The sequence below is a fragment of the Protobothrops mucrosquamatus genome, unplaced genomic scaffold (assembly GCF_001527695.2).
Source record: "Protobothrops mucrosquamatus isolate PMUCROS unplaced genomic scaffold, P.Mucros_1.0 scaffold1274, whole genome shotgun sequence".
Lineage (NCBI taxonomy): Eukaryota > Metazoa > Chordata > Lepidosauria > Squamata > Viperidae > Protobothrops > Protobothrops mucrosquamatus.
Window position 1 is genome coordinate 109,999 of NW_015387480.1, and position 26,537 is coordinate 136,535.

The following is a 26,537-nucleotide window of genomic DNA, read 5'->3' on the forward strand; positions in this document are numbered from 1 at the left end:
GACATGCTTCTTTTTTTTTCTTTCTTTCTTTCTTTCTTTCTTTCTTTCTTTCTTTCTTTCTTTCTTTCTTTCTTTCTTTCTTTCTTATGTTTTATTTGGTGATTTTTCTAACCTATTTCCTGCTATTCAGAGATATCTTTAAAGCTAGGTGTCACTATGATGAAAAATATTCCCACACTTGATCCTAGGAAATTAATAATTTTCTCCCTTTCCTAAATAAATGACCTTTTGAAGGATAATTTTATAACCTGCCCTGCAGTACCTGTGAAAAACACATTTGCTGATAAGAGTTTCTCTAAAACCCACCTAAGCGAAGACTAGTGATTTTGCTCATTTTCATAAGTGGTTAGGGCCATATTATCGAATCTTCATATGGCAATTTGAACAGTTTAGTTGAAAGAAGGCCAGATATGAAGGGAGAACATTATTGAGGCCACTGCCTCCAGCTGAAGAAATCAATCTAGTTCTCTTTTCAGGTTAATCACAAATGTTTCTTTAGTGGGCAATAAAGAAAAAGCAGTGGCTTTACTTATCCCTCCAATGTTCTGACATTCATTAAAAAATAAGATCTTCCGGATAAAAAAGGTGGGGCTTTTTTGGTACAAGTAGGCTTAACATTGGATTTTGTAAGAAAATATCCTGAACCTATAAGAAAAGAAATAAGGAAAACCCTATCCTAGTTTTATTTATGGGAAATAAAATGGATTTCCTCTTTGGAGTAAAACACTAATGTGGAATAGGGAAAGTCTTTTGCGATTATTTCTGAGATGGTTTGGGATAGCAACATTCAAATTGTAGGGAATTGCATGCATGTAACAGAGTCATGTGATTCAGTATTTTAACATACAAAACAATACCTGAACAATATATGTCAGGGATGTCTGTGTTATCCTGACCATTTATATCAAAGAGGGACAACTTGTGGTCTGTTAAGTTGTTCATGCCTCCCACAGGCTCTTTCCTATACCTTACAGAGTCACTCAAGATTGCACAACTGATATTCAGCAGCTTATTGCCAAATTAAAGCAGTGCAATTTTTGTTTATACTTTTTGGTTTTACAAGTAAGCAGTAAAACAATAGAATCCCTATTTAATTGGGTAGATGAATCCTAATAAATGCAAAAACTCCTAAAAAATCAAGTCCCTTCTCCTTTGATAACACTGAAAGTAGAAAAATCCCTTCACGAAAACTCAGCTGCACCTGCAGAAAGATTGGTCATCCATGGTATGTAAGGAGGAATATTTGGTCATGTAAGCCTTCAACCACAGTCCAAAGGGCAGGTACTGTTTGTTACATCACCAAGCCTTAGGGCAATTCTTGTGTCGCAACAACCCTACTGTCCTCATTACAGACATCAGCAAAGCACATAAAGTATGTCTTGTTTCTTCTCTGTCTGATCCTCACACATTGAGGAGAAGAGTACTCTTCTCTTATTGTCAAAATACATACATGCTTGGATATGAAAGTGTTACTTTCAAGGGGAAGTGCTTTTGTTAAGACAATGGGTGCTATTTCTGCATTTCCACAACCAAAGTCTGCAATGTTGTCTTTTTTTCTGAGGGCTGCCTGAGCCCCCATCTTTAATTTGTTGAGGCTTAAAGTGTACGACATGAATCAGGTTGTGTAATGTTTAATTTTTTTGTAATGTTTAACACTATGCCAGAATGTGTAAGTAAATTTTCTTGGCATATTTTGCTGCTGAAAAAATAGTCCATTTTGCCCATTAAACCCTGTTAATGTTGTTAATGTTAATGTTAATTTAATTTGTATACCGCCCTTCTCCCATAGGACTCAGGGCGGTTCACAGCATATTAAAAAACAAATACTATACACAAAATACAAAAATACAGAAATACAAAAATATAAACCCCAATAAAAGCCGAATTAAAAACCAAATATTGCCAGCTGTGTTTCCGATTAAAATTACTTTTAAAATCANCCAAGGCTAAATAAAAAGGCCCAAAATGTTGCTTTTTCTAAGCATTTTGAAGATCATAGCTGAGGTACTGGGGAGTGTGTGAGGCCCACCAGAGTATTTTATCCTGTGACTACAAATTTTCTCAAAAACCTCTGATGAGATTAATCAAGCTTATTTTTACTACTACTACTACAGCCATCCTTTAAAGATAATAGTGCTGTGTATAAAACAGCACCTCAAACTGATCAGACAATCATGACAGAAACTATTTCAAATGCTTTTGAAATAAAGTTAACTTATTAGGAGGTGCTTTTCTGTGATGCTTGATCTTTGACAGCAGTTTCACACATGGCAAGCATTCATAAGGTCTTATTTATAGTCAATTGATGAACATGAATAGGTGAATTACCCAAAGCAATTACATAGTTTCTAAGAACTACCAGTCTATTGTATCAAAATTATTGTACTCCTTTACTCCTTCTTTAAATGGAGTTTCTTCTGTTAGTAGTTCCTAAAATGGAATATAAAAATTTCAGAGAAATAATCTGCTCTCCTCTTTAATAAGACATATGAGATTGTTGCTATCCGGTGGTTTGGGAATACTTGGGTCTTTCCTGTCTTCAGCTTGTTGATGAGCGATGTGTTGGACTGGATAATGCTGTTGGACTGGAAGGGCATCTGCCAAGAGAAGACCATGAAGAGGAGGAGGGTGGCAGAGAAGAATACAGTAGGATTTTAGAATTCCGCTCTGCTCTCATACTGGCCTCAAGATCCATCCTCGTTCTCAGGATATAATTTGGGGAAAGTTCATTGCTAATGAACGAAAGCTCTTGGGTGGTCTTCAAGGGCAGTCCCACATAGAATGCATTTCAGTAGTAAAATCACAAGGCAACTAGGGCATAAGTATTTGTGTGAAGCCCCCTCTCCCAATCTAGGAATTGGTGCAACTGGTGCAACAAATGAAGTTATGCAAATACTTTGCACCACAGCTGTTCTTCAAAGCAGGAGCTAGGAGTCCAGGACACCCTTCAGATTGTATACCAACCTTGAAGGAGGAATTCCTGCAGCATCCAAAGTCAAAGATGGAATATCCCTAGAGCTGGGTAGCCCAAATACCCAGAGCCACTTGGTCTCGGTAGGCTTGCAAATATATAATTTTAAATATAATTTAATATTCATAAAATGTATATGTTTAAAAATAATGTTTACAAGTTATAAACATGGATGGTTATCTGAAACCCTTAATTGACTTTGGGATGCAATGTAGACATGTGCATAGGATTCCAAATCCACAGGAGAATTAAGCTGATTTTAAAGATTTGGGATATGGTCAGTCAAAGCAGAGCTTCTCCCATGCAATCCAAATTTGAATCTGAACTCCTCCAAAGCTTCATTAGCATTGGAAATTATTCAGAGACAAAGACAATGTGTCTCCTAATTGTGATGTATTACTCCTCCAGGAACTGATGTAAGGAAGGTATTAGAGTGGAGGAAGGAAAAATAGAGAATTGTAACTGACAGCTCATTGCAAATAGTTTTAGCAGGACTCCTCACCACAAAGCTTTGAGGAGAGGTGCTAAAGTAATATATTGCACGTTTTCCAGTATTGAGTGCTGTTGAGTTTGTTTTTAATTCTCTCTCTTAGGAGCAGAACTATCAGGCATCTGGTTGCCAATGATAAATGAGGAACTGGGGCATTGGGTGATTTTCTGAAAAATCCTGGATGTTCTAGTGTGTCTCATTATACATCTCTCCATCCTACTGTGTTTTCAGTTGTTTGTCGTTAAACATAACTAAGTAGGTTGTGTACTTGGGCTTTGAATTTTGGTAAGATTTCTTGCCAAACATATCTCAGTTCTGTTCAATATTTACATACAAATTGTTTCCCAAAACTTAAAAATGAAGGCGGTCTAGAGAAAGCAAATAACTTCCTTTTGTTTGGGGACTCATTTTCAACAAAACAACAGTGCAGCTGTAATGGTATGTGGGAATGACCTTGAAGTCCAGGCAACAAGATGCAACCAAGGGAACCATCAGATAAAAGGCAGCTTAGCCCACAGCAGGAATGTGGGCAGGGCAAGAAGCTTAGAAGAGACCCTCCCTGGTTTTTTTGGGCTGTTAAAGACACATGGGGAGAGAAGTACTTTCAGATTTGCAAGGTTTTGTTAATGTAACATTTTAATAAAATAGAATCTGGTCCTGTTTGCTGTCTGATCGACCTAGTACAGCTGACAGCAGCTATGTTTCTGAAATTCTGCCAAATTCCTAGTTAGGTTCACTTCAGGAATATTTTCAGAAGATGCTGGTCTGTAACTATAATAAACTTGAAATATTCTCAGAAGAGAAGATATTTATTATTTTTATTACCAAAAATGCATATACCACCCACAATGGCATATTTTACAATCATAAGCAGATTTCTTGATTGTTAGAAGTGAAATCTCAAAAAAATTCCATCCAATTAAATCAATAAATTAGAAAGTTACTAAGAATTCCTGTGTGTGCATACATGCGCCCTTACCACTTTGAATTTTGGTAGATTCAGCTTTTTTTAATAATCTACTACTTCTTCTGAATTTTATCCAGTTCTCTGTAAATTTGTAAATTTGTAAATTTGTAAATCTGTAAATTTGTAAATCTGTAAATTTTCAGCTGAATGGTGAAATTGGTGCATGTTTCTGTTGAAAAAAACATTACCTTGTAATGCTCAGAATCAAATTATTTCATGGCACTGAAAAGAAATAGAGACAGGCATCGTCCATGCAAATCTAATTGCACTACAATTGCAATTCAAGACACATCCATAGAATTTTATTGACAATGATTCACCAACGCCACCTTCCATTATGTTTTTCAAATAACCGACAGTCCTGGAATTCTTTTGTGGTCTCCCATCCAATTTTTAACAAGGCCCAAACTTGTTTAGCTTCTTTCAGCCTAGACAAGCTTAGCCAGATGCTGCCACCTGGTGAAACACTGAAAATAAATTCTCACTCAATTTAATAAGAAAACAGTAACAAAATTAAAACATTACTCTGACCAGTCAACCCCCTTGTGTTCTCTTTGGGCTCAAAGTATGTTCTTTTTATGAATTTCCAATCAGTCATGAACAGAGAATGTGTACTGTACCACAACTGAGCAGCTGAACTGCTTTTATAAAGCTGATTTGGCCTGAAATCAAACTAAGGAGTAAGTCATTTCTAAAATGAAGCAATTATTGCCTCTTCTTTACAGTCAGTTAAATTCATCATTTAACCAATTAAAGATATACATATTTACACATACTGTTTCTGGTATTTGAAAAAATCATGAATGAAGATGATTGTTCATACATATAGAAACGTCTGACATTTTTTATTAAAAAAAACTGTCATTCAGTATTTGAGGGAAAAGACATCCCTCTAAACTATTATCACTTTTTTGAATCAGGCAAGATAGGAAACACTATTCAGCTTATGACTGTATTACAACAAAACTGGTAGAACCAGTTTATTTGCTTAATCAACTGTTGTTCTTCAGCCGTGCTTAAATATATGAGCTTTTCCATATTGCTGACTGAAAAGATTGCCCAAGATTTATTTATTTTTTAAGATAATTTGAATGTATGGGTGTTTCTTTGTCCAAAATATGTGTCAGATTTCTTAAAAAATATACCTGAATGACAGAAACCTTACTATTCAGACTTTATTTGCCTGGAGTATGATGAAAAGTCACCCTTGCAAAACTAGTCTGAAGAAAAAAAAGATGGATTTACGGGTTTGGTGTTTTTTTTTGGTTTGGTTTTTTTTACAAATATGGTTTATTTTTCTGGACTACCAAAGATTTGAATCCATATAGATGGCTGCTGTCCCACAAAACTATTATCCCTATAAAGCTTCACAATTAAAAATATATTAATTGCACTGGTTAACCAATTAAAACCTGTTTAGTGTAAAACCTGTTAAAAACTATTCTGAAAAAAAAAATAGCTGTAGAGAAAACATTAAAGATAAGATTAATGTAAGAATGTTTTCAAATTTACTGAATAATATAACAGAACTAACTGGAACAAAAAGGATGAATGACTGAAGGACTAATTGGCAGAAAGAAATTGAGTACATGTGGCAATTGCCAATTATGGAATAATCCTAAAAAAAAATAAATTTACGTGGGTATAATTTTATGTTATGGGATTTTTTAATGTATTGCAGTGTGAAAAAAATACTAGGATATTTGTTTTGCTTGGTATGTTACTCAGAAACTACAATGGTATTTAATGGTTTTAGGGTCTGGTACCTGCCACTGAGGGAAAAATTGGCATGTGTTATTTTTTCTGGTAGGGTAATTTAATTGTGCTGGAAACTGATGTACAATGTTCCATCTTTAGCTTGGGCACAAAGATATTTGGAGTAAAACACACTAACACTTTTCATTAGAAATGTCTGGAAAACCAGCCTTTTAAAATCATGTGTCCTTGGTGTCCTGCATTTTATAATCCTGTCTGCAACTATCTGCAAAATAAGTGAGGAAACATTGTAATGCTCCAGCGAGTTTGAGCCAACATTTCTTATCAGGACTCTTAAATTACATGTGCACATCAGTTTAAGTGTGGATATATGAAAGAATAAATGAATAAGTGAGTTTGCCCTGTATTTTAGAATATGAATAAACATATCTATTTATATATGAAAGCATTAAAAATAACCACATGAAGTTTAACATATATAATTAGTGTTTGAATACAGAAAAGAAGAAAATCTAGAAGAAAATGTCGAAAAGGCTCAATAACTAAGATGTAGTATTCTCTTGGCAAGAGCTGATGGATTGCTTGGCATGATTTCAAGTTACAGTTATGTTATTCTCTCATCTACAAAGATGATATATATATACACCCTTTCTAGGAGTTTGCATAGAATTCCAATTTGTTGTTGTTACAGAATATAATGACCCTTGGGTATACACCTGATTTTCCTACTAGAATTACTTACCAATTTTCCCCACTCTGTCAGCTTCTAACCATGTAACAACTTTGACTTTTGTGGTATAGAAAAATGCGACTGAAATATAAGAATTATACTGTACCTGAAGAATTTAGAGGCATCTGAAAACAAAAGGCATACTTTAGCAAAATTGAGCCACCAGTAAAGTCTCACTAAAAAAATCAAACAGAATTTTGTCATACTTCCAATTAAATCTATTTAAGTTATTCTCACAGAGCAATCTTATTTCTATCCCTGTCAATTCTGAAGTCCTTCCAATTTCAGTGGGGCAAGTTTGCACATAATAACAAATGATTGCTTTCATAGTTGTAATTAATATTGCAGACTTTGCAATCAAAGTTCATATTCTATGGAGTGAATGGTGGGAGGTAGGTGTCATGAACACATTTAGCTTACCTGTGATATTGTGGTAGAATGATTTTTTTAATAACTGGGTTTACAATACTTCAGTAAAGCATCTCACAAAGTATCCTGTTATATATAAATTAACAATCTAGTAAATATGAGCTGAATGACATGAAAATTATGTAGACCTAAAATTGACTCAAACTGTAGTACAAGAATGTTAATAATGATTCCTTATCTAGCTGGAGAAAACTATCAGTTGTGTGTTACATAGATCAATCCTGGGGTTTATTCTATTCTTCAATATTTTCATTGATGATTTGGGTGAAGAGGCAGTGAGAATGCCTATCAAATCTCAACATGACCCCAAAATTAGATGGAATGGCTAATAGCCTAGACTATCAAAATAAAATTTAAAAAGATTTGGAGAAATGAGTTGAAGGTAAAAGTATCAACTTTAATGGAAACATGTACAAAGTTCTTCACTTAGGAGGAAAAAAAAAAATCAATGATGGGGATATCAGGCTTACTAATAATCCTTGGACAAAAGAACTTGGAATAATTGTTAACTGAAAACTGAAGATCAGCTAGTAGTGGGATTTGGCTACAAAGAAAGCAAATTCAGCAATAATAATAATAATAATAATAATAATAATAATAATAATAATAATAATAGTAAGTTCGAAGGGACCTTGGAGGTTATCTAGTCTAACTCTCTGCTCAGGTAGGAAACCCTATACCATTTCAGTGAAATGGCTGTCCAGTATCTTCTTAAAAACTTTCAGCGTTGGAGCATTCACAGCTTCTGGAGGCATCAATGGAAATACAATTTTCAAATCACCGGAAGAAATACTTCCACTTCATTTTCCTTTGGTCACACCCTGCCTCAAGTACTGTGTTTATTTCTGAACACTACACTTCACAAAAAAGATCTAGAGCAATTGGAACAACAATTGAAGAGCAATGAAAATTAATAGAAACTAAGCCCTATGAGGTGAGATTAAAAGAGATGGGTTTGCTTTACCTTGAGATAAAATGACTATGGGAGAATATTACAGCACTCTTCACATATTTGAAATGATGTCATGTAGAAAAAAGGTCAAGATCTGTTCTCACTTAATCCAGAAAGCACAATATGGGAAAAAAATATTAAGTTATAGAGAGGCAATTCCAACTAAATGTCAGAAAAAAACCAATCTACCTAATAACAGCAATACAACAGTGAAACATCTCCAGAGAGTTGGTGGGTTCTTCTTCACTAGATGTGTTTAAACAAAAGAAAACCCAAAAAGTAATATGGATTTCCTCACCGAAAAATTTCGGATTTGGCAGTCTAAAGAGTCCCTTCTAATTTAATAATTCCATGTTTTTAAGTTAGTAGATAATTATATAATTTAAACTGTAAACTTAAAACCAAGATTTGTTGTATATTTTTGAGGTAACATTGTACCTCTCATTGGTTTAATTGGTGGATTAAAAACAGAGTCTTAGTAGCTACAGTATCTCTTTACAGTGCATATTAATTGCATTAAAATAGCCCTTAATTTGTTAATGCTAATAGTGGCAATATGCTATTATATAAATGCAAGTCATTTCTATACCTAATAATTTAACAAAATGAGAAGTAATCATTCTTTCGATCATCAAAGATGTTTTACATACATCAAATGTAATTCCATTGTTAAGAGACATAACGATAGTGCTGAAATATTTTACTCTCTTCAGGAAATCCTTGCTATGCATACAAATTAATAGAACATGTGGAAAACAGCCCTGTATATAATAATTGTATTAAGAGCATCATTAATGCAAATGATTATTAGGATTTTGAGACAGCTGGACACAGTAGCAATTGCAGAAATGTTGCTGCTACAGACTGCTGGTCACAAATGCTGCTGAAAATGATATAATCAGCAAAAAGATATACAATGTATTATTACTTGGCAACAGTGTTATTGACAGAACAAACTAATATTGGGAATTGAGAAAAGAAATTGTATTGGGGTAAAAGAAATTTTATGTTACCAATGTGTTAAACTAACTGCTATGGGTAGCATGTAACAAAGTAAAAGTACTATAAATACACACTTAATATGCAACTATTTGTATCCGGAAACATAGCATCATCTGCAGAAGCAGCAATCTTTGCATCCAATGTTGAATAATTAGACCATGTTGATAATTTAAGTGGCCATTCTAGCATCCTTTTGTACTTGAAAGGGTGAAAGATCTAGATTAACATATTTTCAAGGGATGTCAGCCAATTTTACTTGAGCAGCTGCCTGAGCTGCTTTTAAATCAATCTATCAATTAATTAATGGATTAAAGTTCATTTTAAGCAGGTCAATACCAATGATACTTGATAGCTTTGCTTTATATGTTGTGCAACTCACCAGCTACTGTTTTTACAGTATACCATTTCCATTCATGCCAAAGGATAAGGCCACCCAAAAAACGATGCCGTTGACTGGTGGGCTGGCCGCCGCCCAAGTGGAACCCCCCCACTTGGCAGGATAACCTCATACGTGTTAGAGAAATATTGTGCAATCATTCCTCAAAAGTAAGTCTAATTGTTTTAGAATAATTTATTCTAAAAATTATTGTATTAGGATTGTAGTCAGCAGAACAGGTCAATGGAGATAGAGTATCAGCCTTAGAAACAATTATGAATTTACTAATTGGAAGTTATATGCTATACCAGTGGTCCCCAACCTTTACACGAGTGGCAGGCCAGCACGCATATGCGTGAATGCCCACCAGCACGCCACTTGTGCAAATTGAGCTGCAGCACACACACACATACGGTCCGGCCAGCCACTCGCGCAGCCCAATTCTGAATAAGCCATGGCCCATTGGCCTAGGGCAGGGGTAGGCAACCTCGGCTCTTTTATGACTCATGGACTTCAACTCCCAGAATTCCTGAGTCAGCTATGCTGACTCAAGAATTCTGGGAGTTGAAGTCCATGAGTCATAAAAGAGCCGAGGTTGCCTACCCCTGGCCTAGGGGTTGGGGACCCGTGTTATACTGAAAATTCTACTTAATAAACAAATGCAGGAGCCATGACATAAATTTACCCTGTAAAAGATGTACACTAATAATTTATAATAATGACGAACCCTGAAAAATGTGATAGCGTTAGAACAAATTCTGATTTTAAATGTAGAAAGTAAAAAAAGAAGACATTTTTATATTGTTTTTATCTTTCCATATAATCGCAGAATGCAGACATTTGTCTTACTGACCCAGATATTTCTCTCTAATCCAGCAAAGAAACCCATTATGCAAAAGTAGGTTGGATCAGTCTTTTGAATGAAGATCCCTTTATGCATATATTAACAGCTTATCTTGAGCTGAGTAGACTTACATGCATGTCTTATCACATATGGTGCTTGGACTGTACCTGTCTATAGAGCCTGGTGTTCTGTGAGTTTGATAATTTACTCATGTACCTAATTTTTTACTCAGTTTTGTGCACATTGCATAATAAATGACAATAGACATGGGATAATTTATGGTTGTGTGGTTGTTGTGTGGTAGTTGCTAAAAACTTTTGAAAGTTGGGTGGCATTAAATTGAATAAAGTAAATAAATACCCCCCCATCGATAGTTTTAATGGCAAAACTAATTGGTTCTTCTTTTTCTTATTCACACCATAAGGTCCTTCCTTCTTTCCTTCCTTCCTTCCATTTTCTTCTTCTTCTTCTTCTTCTTCTTCTTCTTCTTCTTCTTCTTCTTCTTCTTCTTCTTCTTCTTCTTCTTCTTCTTCTTCTTCTTCTTCTTCTTCTTCTTCTTCTTCTTCTTCCTCTTCCTCTTCCTCTTCCTCTTTCTTACACCTCTAAATAACCTTGCTTGCCCCAGAAGGGAATAGCAAGGTGGTATGTTTTAGAAAACTCAACCCCTTACTCCAAGGAGTTCTTTTTTATTATTTGAAGGCATTTTTTTCTCTTTTCACATGTCTTTGTATAAGAGAGAAAACCGGGAGAGGCAGCTTCCGTCCCTGGTTTACAATGCTCCGTGTCAGCTACCCTGGTCCTGGATGGAGGCTGTCGAAAAGAAGCTGCGAATTGCCCGTCTCTCTTTTCCAGAGGGTCCTCTGTGCCATAAGAGCTGCAGCAGGAGGCGGAAGGGAAATCCAGTCCGCGTTTTCCACACGTACCAGGGTAATCAGAGAGAAGTGGATAATAATTGTTAGAACTCGTTCTCCTCGCCTCTCCCTCTCCCCCGCTCTCTCTCCCCAGCCATGCTGGGCCTGATAGGCTCAGCCAGACGTGTATTTACCCATATCCGGGCTAGAGAGGAAAAGAAAAAACTTTCATTTAGACTAAAAAAAAAAAAAAAAAAAAAACTTTCACCGTGAAATCACACAGCAGAAACAGGCATAGACCGTAAGGCGTTCTTCAATTTCTAATCTCCATCAAGGATTTTGGGAGGAGACTTTTCTGTCATTTTTCCAAAAAAAGAAAAAAAAAAAAAAAAAAAAGCCCGTGCTGTCTGCGTGTGAGCGCGCGCACGCGCGCCTTCAATAATCATATGGGCTTTTTTTTTGTTTTTTCATCAAATCTGTTTTCCTGTCCTTTAGGGTCAGTTTGAGTTTTCTTGCTCCTATCAATTCCCCACCCTTTATTTATTTTGCCCGTTTTTCTACGGGGGGGGGAGGAAGGGAGGGAGATAATTGAGTCTCCTCGATCATGGCCGCGCAAGTAGCAGCGGCTCCGATGAGTGCGAGCAAGAGCAAGGTCAAAACCCAGAGTTTGACGGGTAACTTAAACCAGGATCTTAACTCTGGGGTTCCCGCGGCTGGCACCGTCGGAGCTGCTGGATCTGGCTCCCTCCTGGGGGTCGTAGATGGGACGAGCAGCAGATTGAATAATGTAGATTACCATCTTCTCCACCAAGATAATGAAGTGAACATGGCCAGTAATGCAACTTCTGCCGCCGCCGCCGCCGCGGCTCCTAACAACGCGACCAGCAGCGGCCGCAGCTCTTCCTCGGAACTGGTTCTGAAAGACCCTGGAAGCGCGTCGGGCTTATCTTCCTCTTCTTTTCCTATGGCGACAGGGCTGCTTCCCAATCATAAGTTGCAAAGCGTTGGAGGCGATCCCTCTACCGCCGCACCTTCACACCACCCCCGTGCCCAGCACCAGCACCCAGCTCACCTCCGTGCCCAGCACCCCCACGTTCGCCACTACCACCACCACCACCACCACCATGCACTTCAACACCAACAGCTAAATCAATTCCAGCCACAGCCGCCGCCTCAGCACCATCCGATGCAGAATAACAACAACGGCGGCGGCGGCGGCGGCAGCAGCAGCAACAACAACGGCGGCGGCGCTGCTCAGCCCAGCAGCGCAGACATGGAACAGCAGCAGCAGCAGCAGCAGCAGCAACATGGAGGAAAAGACCGTGGCTTGGGGGGACAGGCCGAGCCCCAGAACCAGCCGCAGTCCCAGCCCCTGCTGAATCAAGGCGGGGACGAGGAAGAGGCGACGCCGCCGCCGGACAAAATGGGCGAGCAGCACCTCAACAGTCGCTACGACCACCCTAGTTTGGGACCTTTGGGCGGGCAGCAGCCGCCGCCGCCGCCGCCTCCACCGCTACCACCACCGCCACCACCTCAGGGAGCGGGCGGCGGCGGCACTGGAGGAGGAGACGGCCGCGGCGGCGGCCCCTCAGCGGTGGGTGTCTCGGAGTTTAATAGCTATTACGGCAACGCTGGCAGCGGCAGCAGCGGCGGCGCCTCCTCAGCGAGCCGGGCCGGGCCTTGCTTTGATCAACATGGCGGACAACAAAGCCCCGGGATGGGGCTAATGCACCCCGCGGCGGCCCCCAACATCATGGACCCCCTGCCCAACTCGCACGAAGGCTACGCCAACAGCCAGTACAACCACTACTCGGGCGCTTACGGCCGGCCTGGCGGCGGCACTAACGCAACAGCAGGAGCCGTGGCGGCGGCGGCGGCTGCAGGAGGAGGAGGAGGAGGCGGCGGCGGCGGCGTCTATGGGGGCTCGTCCTCTGCTTTCGGGGTGCTGAGTTCCCCCAGGCAGCACCAGCAGGGCATGATGCTGGGCCCTGGCGGCGGCGGGAGCCTGGGGAAGGTATCTGGGGCTGCGGGCTTCCAAAGATTCTCCGGGCAAAACCAACACCCGTCTGGAGCCACCCCAACCTTGAACCAGCTGCTGACTTCCCCCAGCCCCATGATGAGGAGCTATGGCACAGGCTACCCCGAATATAGTAGTCCCAGCGTTGCCCCATCGCAGCAGCCGGCTCAGGGAGCAGCCGCCGCAGCCGCCCCAGGAAGTCAGCAGGCAGTCATGGGCAAGGATATGGGCTCCCAGTATGGAGCTGCAAACCCAGTCTGGGCAGCTGCACAACAAAGAAATCACCCTGCTATGAGCCCTGGAAGCACTGGACAGACCCTCAGCAGGAGCCAGGTAATCATAAGAACCCCAAAGAGCAAACCGTGTGTGGTTTTAACTTCGTGTATTATGTGTCCGATGCAACCCTTACTTTCTGCTTTACTTTTCCCCTACTCCATCTCCACTGCTTGCTGCCTCCCTAACAGGATTGGATAATGCACAATGTCTGACTCTGATTAGGTTAGAGAGGCATCACAGGGGGAATGACTTTTTCTTCGAAAAAATAAGACCATTTTTATGAGACGGCTGAACAATACAAGAGACCCACTCTCTACCCCACCCAGTGTTCTTACTCTAGACTTATTAGAAATCTGAACACACAAGGCCCGGAGGAAAACCACTTTGGAGTGAGAAAGGGAGGGACCAGTGTCATTTTATTGGCTGTGCCAGTTATCATGCTGTCTTTCTTATCCTGTCCTGATTATTTCAGAAAAAGACCTTTAAAGTTATTAACACATTGCTTTGCTTGGATGCAGTTGTATTCTAAAACCCAGCAGAAACAGGTTAAGTAGCTTGTATAAGTGCCCTAGCACTGATAATTTTCAAGGCTCACATTGTTCTTTGGATGACCTTTTCTTTTTGCATGTTTCTCCTGCCTTTCCAGTCTCTATACGCTCAGTTCGAAAGCATTTAGAGGAAAATAATTAAAAATCCCTTGTATTATAAGTGAAAAGAGCTCTTTTTCTTAACTTAAAAAAGCCTGAGTGCTGCAAGAGATCCTCAGTCAGGGAGTTTTGGAGATTGTACATCTTTTCTGATTACGTGTGTCTTCTGGGTTGCTAAATTAATAGGTATCAAGTGGTGATTGAACAATGCTTGCTTAGCTTTCCTTTTTAGCATCTTTAAAACGGTAGGAAATAACTCCCGTGCCCTTGGTATTTCTTATTCTGCTGCCTGAGCCTAAAGAGTGACTTGATCTCCTTTGCGAGGTTTGGAATTTGAATTGTGGAGGTAAACTGGCTGTAATAGTCTCCAGACAGCTGCCTCTGAGTTGACATCTAATCTGCCATCTGATTGGCTCCCCTTTCTCCATTGGGCATTTAGCATTGCTGATGTAAATAGAATTGCTGAGCAGTACAGTCACAAAAATTCTTGCCACAAATAATAACTGAGCACTTTTGCTCACAGATGCAAGGTTACATGTTCTTAGAAGAAGCTGAAATAATTGGCAGTCATCGATAGATAGCTGAGGTTAAGTGGGATTTAGCACACCACTAGCTATTATATTAAACATTGGTGATGGTAATAAACATTCAGTCTTTTTAGAAAGGGGGATTAATTCCCTTCTTCACTTTGTTTTACATTTATGTTTAGCTTTTTTTTGCTAATCGTTTTGGGAAATTTCCTTTGGATGGCATGAATAAATATGTTAAGTTTTAAATCATTGGGACTGTTAACAAACAAAATTGTAGCAAATTACTTGTGATTTTTTTTTCTGTGCTGTGCCGCATTTATTAGATCTGTATTTGTGGGACTGAATTCTTAGTATTGATCTTTTATAGAATTTCATATTACCTTAGCATTAGATTTTTTGGGGGGGTTCATATTAATTTTATCATACACTAGATACTATTGTATCATTCACGCTCTTAGATATGTAGCTATTAGATAACTTATGAATATTGCTTAATGTCTGTTGGTTTTGTTTGCTTCTAAATTACATTCAACATTCAGAAAACTATTTTTTAAAAAATACTGTTTTGTATATATACTTTATTGATTGGAAACAGAAATTACTGTGCTTCATTTTATTCTTTGATTTAAAAGATAAAATTTAAAAGATAAAACCTTGCAATAAAATAAACAATTTTTTTTAAAGAGTGATATATTTTAGTATTACTAGGGACTTTTTTTCCTTACTAAGACAATGCTATTATCAATACTAAATCTTTGAATCTGTTTTGAGGAACAGGAATAAGAAAAATAGATTTTCATATATAGTATTTGGAGATTCCAAATGGCTCAGTTTCAAAATAAAATTTAAATGATTGTGTTCTGGAATAGAAAGTGACTGCAGTAGTGAGTGATGGGCTAATCAGAAAAACAATTTGAATTTTGGATAGACTGAAAACATATTTGTCTTATTGTCTACATGCTGTTGGTTTAATATTTTAGTATCTTCTTTTTCCCTTCCTTTATGAGGATATAAAAATTCAGAGAGAACTCTTTTTTCTTCCAATTTTCTGAGATTAATAAAAACATTAGCCAAATGTGTGTATATATAATCTCATTTCAGTTTAAAATATTTGCTTTGTTTTCTGTGCTGTAAAGAAGAGATTATTCTAGCATGTAGTTTTAATATGTTGAAAAGATAAACTGGATTTTATATGATTTCTTCATGGGAAAATTGTTGTAAGTTTTCAGTTTTAGCTAAAAAGAGATCAGAATCATAATGACCTTATCATGACCCTTGGACATAGATTTTACACTTAACTGGTGCATATCCTGCTTATGGGGGCAAATACTTGTTCACCACCGTCATTTTGTGGATGCAATTTATAAAATGAAGCCTGACAAGTTTTTTTTTTCTTTGACATATGAGCGTTTGGTACTAATGTTCATAATGAATATCATTCATTAGTAATGTTTTTGTTCCTTTTGTATTACAATTCAAATTATTTAGTAATAGACTTCAAAATGGCATATCTATTATCAAAATAGATATAATATTTTTATTTTATGAAGATATTTTTCTCTGGATCAGATTCTTAAAATTATAGCTATATACTTCTGTTGTATTCTTGTGGGCAAAAGTCCTGTACATTTGAAATGTGTGGAATAAAATGGTTACCAGAACACACATGTGAGGTGTATCTATTTATAAATGACCATGAGTGTACAAATAAATGTATAAATATACCTGTACACATGTGCACAGTGTAATGCTCAGTCCAGATATACAGTAACCATCTTAATCTTCTCTGTAAAATAAAGAAAATAGAAATCAGAGCACTATCTGGATGTTTGATGTCATTATTGCTTATTGGTATCTTTATTTTCAATATGTAAGAGTTGAATTCTGTTCTGAGCAAAATACTCCATCCCATTTGTTTAATAAAACAAATTATTTTAGTCATAGCCCTTCCCAATTGTAAAAAGATTACCAAATGTAACACTAAGATGAAAATCTCATGAAGCCTAGGGAGAGTATTCAAGCTCTAGCTTTGCAGCATTCATGCAGTTACAAATAAGATCAAAAGTAGTACGATAAGGACAGAAGTACGTAAGGGTCTCAGACTTAATTTGATTATTTACTAGTTTTTGATTATGCAGGCTAAAGATTACAGGTTACTTTTAAGAAATACTTCACATTTCAGATGTCATATGTTAGGTTATCACATATGTTATAGATTAAAAGATAAAGTATAATGGTTGTTACTTATCTTTTTCTTTTTCAGCTCTTGACTTCAGTAGATAATAGTTAATTAGAAAAAAATCAGGTAGTTCATTTTTTTTAAAGTCACACCCCTTGTTATGGGAATAAGTTATCCATAAATGAGTCCCCCTTTTCTCTTTTTTCAAATGAGCTGTAATTCATTGTTTTGAATGTAATGTGAAACTGCAGGATCTCACCTAGACACTGATGAATATCAGCTCTATAGCTATAGATTATTACTATTAATATGAGAAAATAATGCTTTTTATATTATATGTTGAGTACTAGTTTCTGATTAAAATTCTCAATTATGAATTCTGTGGTAATGGAGCAATATAATTAATAGCTTCTTTGTTACAATTGTAACTATTAATAGTGAGGACATCGGTGCATATTATTGATTTCTGAAATATTAAGGATGCTGGAATATTGAATTCTCAATTGAAATGTACATTCAACTTTGCTTGAGGTAACTATTGAGCTAAATAGTCAGTTTTATAGACTTTTCCACCATGTACTCTCTAAGAAGCAAGCTTATGCTTTCCTAACACATAAAATATAAATGCAGTTGTAGTAGGTCAATCAGTAGATCAAACTACCCATAATATGTATAAATTCTTCATTAAAAGAGTAGGCCTCTCTCCTGGCATTGTTGTACAAAGTGGTAGGATTTGTAGTTTGCTGCTCATGATTTGACCATCCACATGAGTTGAATCTTAACTTGCACCTTTAAAATGAATGTTTGCACTAATATTTTTTGCATATAAGCATGCTATTGGAGCAGCATGCATATCTATTTCCTCTTGTTCCAAATGCAAACTTTTTATTATTCCAGTAGGCATGATCAAATTTAGAAAGGAAGTTCAAGTAAACACATTTATTTTCAATTTGGTAAATGCTTATAAATCGATTACCTTATAAGAAATAAATAAATCCAAACCACTACGCAAACTGCTGTATCTTCCATATTGCTAGAAATGGAAAAGCTATATTTGTGTGTTTGGGGAAAAGGCAGCATATAAAACGGGCATCATCATATTTTGGACTCTTAGGTTAATTATGCTTACTCAGCATATTAAATCTAGGCTGATTGACCTGAAATGTTCACATACTGCATGTTATGAAGTAATGTCATTTATATTGTCATTCATATAATTGCCCTCAAGCTTGCTAAGGCTCCAGTAGGGCATTACATTTCAATACAGCTTTGAAAGTTGCTGTCATCTGTCCTATGATGCTTAATATATTTCTCATAAATAAATGCTTACTTTCAGTCTTGATGATCTGTGTCATTTATTAACAGAAATGTGAGGGGGAAAGGGTAATGTTTTTATGAACTCATGAAAGGTAATCATGGAATTGATTTCTCCTTTAATAGTTAAAGACCGTTTGCACATTCTAGCCTGATCCAAAACTCTGCTTCCCTTATTAAGATTTTAAGTTAGAAGTACTGTCACAAGCCGTTCCTTCGGGATTACACACATGCTTGGTTCACAAAAAAAAAAGCATGGATGTGTTAAAGTTTCTACTTTCCTGAAGCATTCATTTGCCAAGACAAAAGAGCTTAGGATGGCATATTCCATGAGTTGTATCATGCAGACCATCATAAAGCATGACACTGCATTAACATCTCAAGTCAGATAATTTGGAGCTTAACACAGGCTGTTTCAATAGTCTTCAAAATCCGTGCAATTCTCTTCAAATATAAAACTAATAGAGAGACTGTGGCTTTTTTAAAGACTAAAAAAATCTATTAGAGACAAGCTTTCATGGATCAGAACCTGCATCATCAGTTACATTTCTTTTTTAAAAAAATGTTTTTATGAACTCAATTAAGATAATTGAAAAGGACATCTTCTAAGTGCAAGTCTTTTTTTTGTCTTTACTGGCTTGTTATGATTTCCTGTGATTGCTCATTTGACAAGCCAACTAAATAAACAGTGTAACAAGTTTTTTTTTTAATTTTTGTATATATGAATAATTTCAAATATGAAATAACAAAGGTATGTTATGCTTTTTCACATTACGCTTCAAATGTCACCTCTGTTGAAGATGTTAGCAATTGCAAACTAATGTTAAAACATGATCTCACCAACATACTGAAAGCTTAATACATTTCACAGAATTATTCCAGATTCTTCTTGGATTATGTTACTAAAGATGGTGACCTTAGAAGATGATGATAGAGGTGCCCCTTCCCCCTACCCTGATACTCTTATAAATGCTGAGATAGAATGTTATTTTGGCCAAAACTGTGCTTGAATTGCCAAACAAACAACAATTGTTTTTTTTAATTAATTGTCAATAACAATTAAAAAAAAGAATAATAAGAGGATTGAGGTTTTCCAGTGATATTGGGTTTAAAGGTTTTTGTTTTTCTAAGCAGCCTAATTCAGTGTATTTGAAATAGACTCAGTTGAATTTTAATTTGGAAAACAAATTTGTCAATTTCATTTATACAGAATCAGAAACGTTTATGAGCAACAAGTAATCACACTTTTTGATAAAACATTATATGTTCACATTTTAACAGTTTGTATATCAGTTTCAATTCTATTCACCATTGTAATTAGCAAGGAAATAGAATTGTTTATAATCAATACTTTTTATAATGGTGATAAATTAAGTTTTGAGAAACTAGCTAGCATTTTACCTATAAAAAGAAATGAAAAAGCAACTTTTAGTCTCTTTATGATTCTTGTACTTTTATTTATTTTAAGAACATAGTCCTTTTATTATACCCGATTTCTGCAGTCCAGCACTTATGCTTTATTCATTCTATATCTCTTCCCATTAAAACATAGATTGATGTGTGTGTATGTGTGTGTTTATTTATATATTTCTCTGTCACAATTGTTATTAAAACAGTTTACCATTACATCATTTACTTACTTATTATAGAAATATTGAAGCTAGCTATTCAGGCTTTTATAGATCAGATAAATATATTGTGGGGAAAAAAGACTTAAATCCACTAGTAGAAATACAGAACAACTAAGGATTGTTAACTACTATCTCATCATTTCCTACTTTTCCTATATTTTCTTTTGTGCTTTTTTACCCAATACATTTTGTTTGATTTCAGTACAATTATGGTGAGATGCTCAAATAATTGTTTTAAAATAATAACAGCATGTAATAGTTTATAAAAGAAATTAATATATTGTTACATTCTGACACTCATAGAAACTTCATTGTATCAGCATCTGACCATCTCAGTATTGACAAATAATTTAAGATGCTTGTCTCTCCAAAACAACTCAAGTTCATACATACTAACAAAAAGAAAGAAAGAAAAGAAAACTTTTTAACTAGGTACTGCCAGAGGTTATCTTTTCAAACTAAGAAAGATAAAATATTTGTCTTACAAAAAAGAAATGCAAAGCAGATTCTACTATCATAATTTACCTGATTGCTCTGATTGTAATAGATTACAAGAAACTGGAATAGTTTTAGAATGGTTTATCAAGGACTATAAACTTGCACTAAACTCAAATTATGTTTGGTTAATGGCATGGTACCCACAATCTTGTTTATAAGTGACTTGCTACTTTTGTTTGTTAAAACTGCTGGCTTTAGCAAAATAGTTAGATCACCTTAATTGTAATTATGTTATCTGGAAATATATTTTGCATTCACTTTGAGCTGGGTTGCCATTTTTATTCTGATTTATTCAACAGCATGAAAAAACTTGGAGCAGAGCAATGGAGATGGAGCAATGTAAAAAAAATGATGATTTAAATTCCTACATACCAGGACTAAATTTATAGCCACCTGGACAACCAAGGAGATATTTTTCAGCCTAGGTCTAGAGCAGAAACCTTTAGTGTGACTATTCATATTTATTGATGCAGTAAGTTTTACAAATTAATTTGTATGTGAAATTGTCATTTATATGAATATAAAATGTGTCTGGCATTAGAACTGTAGCAGAGTTCATCCAATGAAATATTATTATAGTGGACAGAATTAATTGTACTTTGCAGTTCCTCTAATGAAATGAAGTTACATACTGTATTTGACTTCCTGGCAGAAATTATAATCCCTTTGTTTTGCTAGATGGTATTTGTTATGATGTTTATAATGCTGTTATTTATATTCCTGGTTTTATTGTTCTTTTTGTTTAACTTAGAAAATAAAAAGCTTCCCTCTAAGATTTCAGTGTTTCCACGTTTCTCTGTGCTCAGTTACACAGCGTGAAAAAGGGGCTGGGGGAAGGGGCTGGTTGGTGGAGAATTCAAAATATGGCACAATTAGTGACTGCAAAAGTTCCTCACTTGGAGCATGTTGGGTTTGCTTGCTTGGCATCACATGATCAAAATATTTTTACCCTTAGTGCTTCCAGAAGCTATCTATTGCTTTTCAACAATCTTCGCTGTTTGGGCGCCTTGCCAAGATGTTTAAGACAGCCCCTTATGTGAGCTGTTCCATTCTTAACCTCCTTGACTGAAGTGCTGTGACCTTCACATATGTAGATTAGCCATGTGCTCTGTGAATTGAAACTTGCTGCCTCAGGAAGAAAAGGTTTTCTTTTTATTCCTGGGGGAATTTGACAGCCATTCATCCCTGACCTGGGCAGAGGTAATGTAAGGAAATTGGATTCAATGGAATGTGTATACAGATAGCAGGCAGGCAAGATTCAGAGACTAGTCACTCTCCTGCCTGGCAGAGGAAGGAGTAATTCACCGACAAAGATAAGCTGCTGATTTGGATGCTGTGAAAAAGACATGCAAAGAGAGAAGTTTGAGGGGAATGTTGTGTTGATTTGGAGGACTGTAATAGTTTCTGGCTGTTGATTATTCAACTGTACAATTACAGTGATCTATGTTTTTCTGCTTTTTGGTCATACCCTAGCTTTTCTTGTTTTCGACTGAGCACTAGCTGAATCTATTAAAAACCTTTAAATGGGTGTAGATTCATTAAAATATATATGATTATAATTGACAATATGAAAGAATTAGTTTGTAAAGTGTACACATTTACTTATGTATTTTGTGAGGGTAATGAAGGCAGTAGTCTCTTTTCCAAAAGGGAAAAAAAAATCCCTAAATTTGTACAGTGTGATTGGGTGTAAATGAAATTCCTTGTTAATCAGCTGTAGCTGTTGCTAAAAAAAACAGGGAGGTTTTTTTTTTTTTTTTAGTTTTTGGCTGACTACACAAAACATTAATATAGTATGCAAATATATAACAATATTTTGGAGTAAACTTTTATGTTTTATATTATCACCCACACATTTCAAATTGCCAATAAAATGTTAGCATCATTTTCAGATAATTGAGATTTAGATTGCAATCGTATTACCCATTTGCCAGATTAAGACTCATGAATAGGTATGTATAAGATTGAACGAATACAGTGAATGTTTCTGCTCAGGTGATGGGGCCTACCTTTCCTCCCTCAAATTCTTTTCAAATGTTCTGAAAACTGATGCACTCTCATGCATATATGAAAATGTTACACTTGTGATTCATGAGTGGTGGGGGCCTCACCACAGAACTGTGATGGACACTATCTAAGAGAGATGGGGTTGTTCACAACATATCTAATGTTGGACCAAAGCAGCTAATCTTTTCCTGTAAGAAAAGCATAGATTGATTGATTGATTGTGTTTATCTCATTTATATTTCATTTATTTATCTCATTGTGAAAGATCCATATAGAGATTTTTCATGATACTTGGGTTTTTAGAATCTCTTTTCAAGAATCTTTGATTATATTGCCATAGTCACAGGTACAATAATAACTATACTTAATATAATTTACAGTATCATTTTTCCTACATTTCCTATATCAATCTTGTACTACCTCATTTTCTTTTATGTAGGGAGGAAGTATTATAAGTTATCTTGGCACAAAGAGAGTGTTCATTGTTGTGAGGAAGCAGGTGACATAATAAGAATAATTTATTTAAATCTATTGGCTGCCCAACTCCAGTGAATTCTCTTTACAAGGGTTACAGTTGGAAGCATGACAAAAAGTTAAGTGAACAAAGTCAACTTGGAGGAACAGCTCATTTCATGGTTGCTTTGAATGTGGTATGTTATGAATGTTCTAAGCCTCTATTTTATTCTATTAATGTCCTTTCTTAAAATCTGGTTGTTTCCAATCTGTTTATTTATTTATTTGTTATTGTTAACCTTTCAGAATTGTTTATTAAGGTGGGCAGCCTTATAAATTTATTCAATAAATAAACATTTTCCCCTATTGCTGTGCATATTATTTTTTACATATTTGGTTATTTGTTATAATTTTACTTTAATATTGTTCACTGCCCAGAGTCACTTGTTGAGATGGGCAGCTATACATGTTGAATGAATGAATGAACAAATTAGAAAGGGCAAGAACTGGCCAGGAAAGAATTTACTGGCAGAAGATTCAGAAGGAGATCTAGATCTTTTGAGATCCATGAACATTTTTCTTGATCTTTCTGTGAAACTTGGAAGAGAGGATTTGGAGATTTGATCATCCCTCATTCTCTCTTTTTTAAACATTTCTTCTCTATATGCATTAAAAGGGAGCTTTGAGCAGAGGGATATCTGGCATGGAGAAATTATATTTTGACTAATATTTGAGAATTTTATTTGTCAGGAGTAAGCTACTATTGATTCTGATAGTGTCAGCAAATGATAGTGATCAAATATAATTCTCTTTTCACTACTCTTTTTTCTTTCATTTGTAGAATATTCAATTTTTACAATGCACCTATGAAGAACTTAATAAAAGTGATGCTGGACCAGATCAATTAGTCCATCTAATCTAGCATTTGTCCTGATCTGCCATATATTTTCTAGCTGAGTAGCTGTTATTACAGGTTGGAGTAGTAGGACTTTGCAAAAGCATTTGAAATACATGATTTGCAAAGTATTTTGGTGCAAACAAAATACCAAAATATTAACGTAGCCATGTCCTTTGGAAGACTGGTATAATTGCTTTGAAGCCCATCCTTGCAGGGCTTGGGTATGTAGTTATAGCAATTATATAACATCCAAGTATAATAGAAATTTTACCTTGTTGTTTTAACCTTTAACCAGTGTTGATCAACACTTCCATTTATAGTAGTTTCTTCACCTGAAATTGAGCTGCTTTGAGCTTTTTTAGTTGTTATTATCTGTTCACAACAATGTGAAGTTACAGATTCCAGTTCTTTATCTGGTGTTGGCCTTCAGACACATCAAATTCTTCCCAAGAATCTAGGATGTTGTAATGTATCAATGTAGTATATGTGTGTAGATCCAAGCAGTGTGACCTTTTGCAATTGACAGATGAAAATTTTGTCAATATGCGTTTTTTCTAAGTGCTGTCCAAGATTTTTGGTATGGCACCAGGGTGCTGATAAGCACTGGGACAGCAGCCACAACTGGTTTATGCCACAATCTTTCAATTTTGATTTTCAGATCTTCATATTTTGTGATCTTTTCCAATGCTTTGTCTTTTCTATTATCACCTGATATTTCCACATTAATTATCCACACTTTCTTTTTTTCAACCACAGTTATATGTGATGCATTATGAGCCAAGACTTTATCAGTCTGTATTGAGAAACCCCACAATATTTTAACTTATTCATTTTTACTACTTTTTCAACTATATGTTTCCACCAATTTTTCATTACTGGTACAGATAATTTTTACAAATGTTCCAGTGAATCATTTTGGCAACTGTGTTATATTGTTGTTTATTATCAGTTTGTGCTGTCTTCTCATACAAGCTGAGTATATGATCTACTCTTTCTTCTGTGTCTTTGCACAGTCTGCACTTTGAATCATTTGATAATTTTTCATTTCTGCCTTATTTGCATTACTTTGAGTAGCTTGTTCTTGGGCAGTCAAAATCAAGCCTCCAGTTTCTTTTTTTGAATGATTTAATGTTCCAGTTATAAACCATTGATAGGTTTTATCTTTAACCAATTTTATTTTGATCTTTTGTAGAAATTGATCATGTAATATTTTTCCTTGCCGTCATTCTGTTCATGTGTTTATTAGATTATTTCAATATTCACTTTTTGTTTCCTGTACATTCAGTAATTTCCAATTTTAAATTGCATTAATGCTTGTTTTTGGCTGTCCTTTACTTAATCAGCCAATGCATGCTTTTCTTTTTTGACAATTTATTTGACCTGAAGTAAATCCCTGTCTTCATTTCTTCAGGGCAGGTGTAATCTATCAGTATCACTTGGTCTCCAGTCTAATGTTCTACTTTGGGATTGAATATGATTTTGCTTTTGGTTTTCTAATTTTGATATCCAATTCTTCTGTATCTACCACTGCTATATTGTAGCTGCAATGGATGATTGCACAGTCAGCCAGATGTTTAGATTAGATTTGGCATTATGATCATATGATTGTACTGTAGTTACTCTATCCAGTTTGTTTAACCATATCCACATCTTCCATATGATGGGCCATTTGAGATTAAGTTTTGAGTGTCTTTTCTGGACATTACTGAATTACACTAAAGATGAAGTATAAATTGTGATGGATCTGAGCCACTTTACCTTCAAATGGTCTAGCGGTTCTATGATAGCACAGTCTACAATCCTTTTAAGCCAGACTCGAATAGACCTCTCCATACCTGGAAAAATTATACAAGATAACATTATGAAGTTGCAGCAGAAATGAAGAAAAAAAACCCTTTACCACTCTTGTTGACATGTCAGATTCAGTATTTTTTTACTACTGTACTCAAGCTGTCATCTTACTTATATCATTTTCTTATGCTGATCTGTCACCAAGGAACTACAAGGGTTCTGAAAAGGAGGAAAGACTCCTTAAGAACAATTGTGACAATTATGTGGGGCCTTTTCTATCTTCAGCAGAATGATTAGAGCAGCAGTAGGAAATAGGCTTCCAGATTCCTAGAGTCTCTGGAGACTATTAGAATAGCACCCTTTTCCTAGCCCTTGGAAGGAGCAGTCTCAGAAATTTTAAGAAAAAAAATATTCTGATCATGTAAAGTCTTCCAATAATATTGTCTTCTGATAAAATAAAATCGTGTTCACTTCATGGATATATTATGTATTTTTCTTAGCAACAGATTGTTCTAGTGAGCCATTTGTGCCCTTTTCTAGACCAATAGGACTTGCTTATGGTCACTCATGCCTTGGTCACCTCCCATTTGGATTACTGCAATGTACTTTACGTGGGTCTGCCCTTGAAGACCATTCTGAAACTTCAGCTGGTCCAGAATGCAGCACTGTGTTAGGTACACCTTTGTTTACCTGTGTAATACCTCTGTTATGTGAGCTACACTGGCTTCCAGTTTCTTTCTGGGTGCAATTCAAGAGGGTCATTATCTTTAAAGTCCTGTGTGGCACAGGCTTGGTTATTGGTGGGACCGCCTTTCCCTAAAGACATCTAACCATCCTACCAGTTCAGAGAGTGTGGGCAAGCTCCTAGGCCAGTGATGGCGAACCTTTTAGAGACCAAATGCCCAAAAACTGGCCCCACCCCTGCTCTACCCCCTGCCCCGCCCCTGCTCTGCCCCCCATCCCCTGCC

The 26,537-nt window shown here is 36.3% G+C and overlaps 1 protein-coding gene across 1 annotated transcript in view; it reads left to right on the plus strand.

Annotated features, from left to right (window-relative positions):
- Positions 1–11,932: 11,932 nt before the first annotated feature.
- The window catches only part of ARID1B (AT-rich interaction domain 1B), a 378,023-nt gene continuing 363,418 nt past the window's right edge, over positions 11,933–26,537 (plus strand). The window contains exon 1 of the mRNA XM_029285097.1: positions 11,933–13,678. Coding sequence (XP_029140930.1) covers positions 11,933–13,678 — 1,746 coding nt within the window. The remainder of the gene's footprint in view (positions 13,679–26,537) is intronic.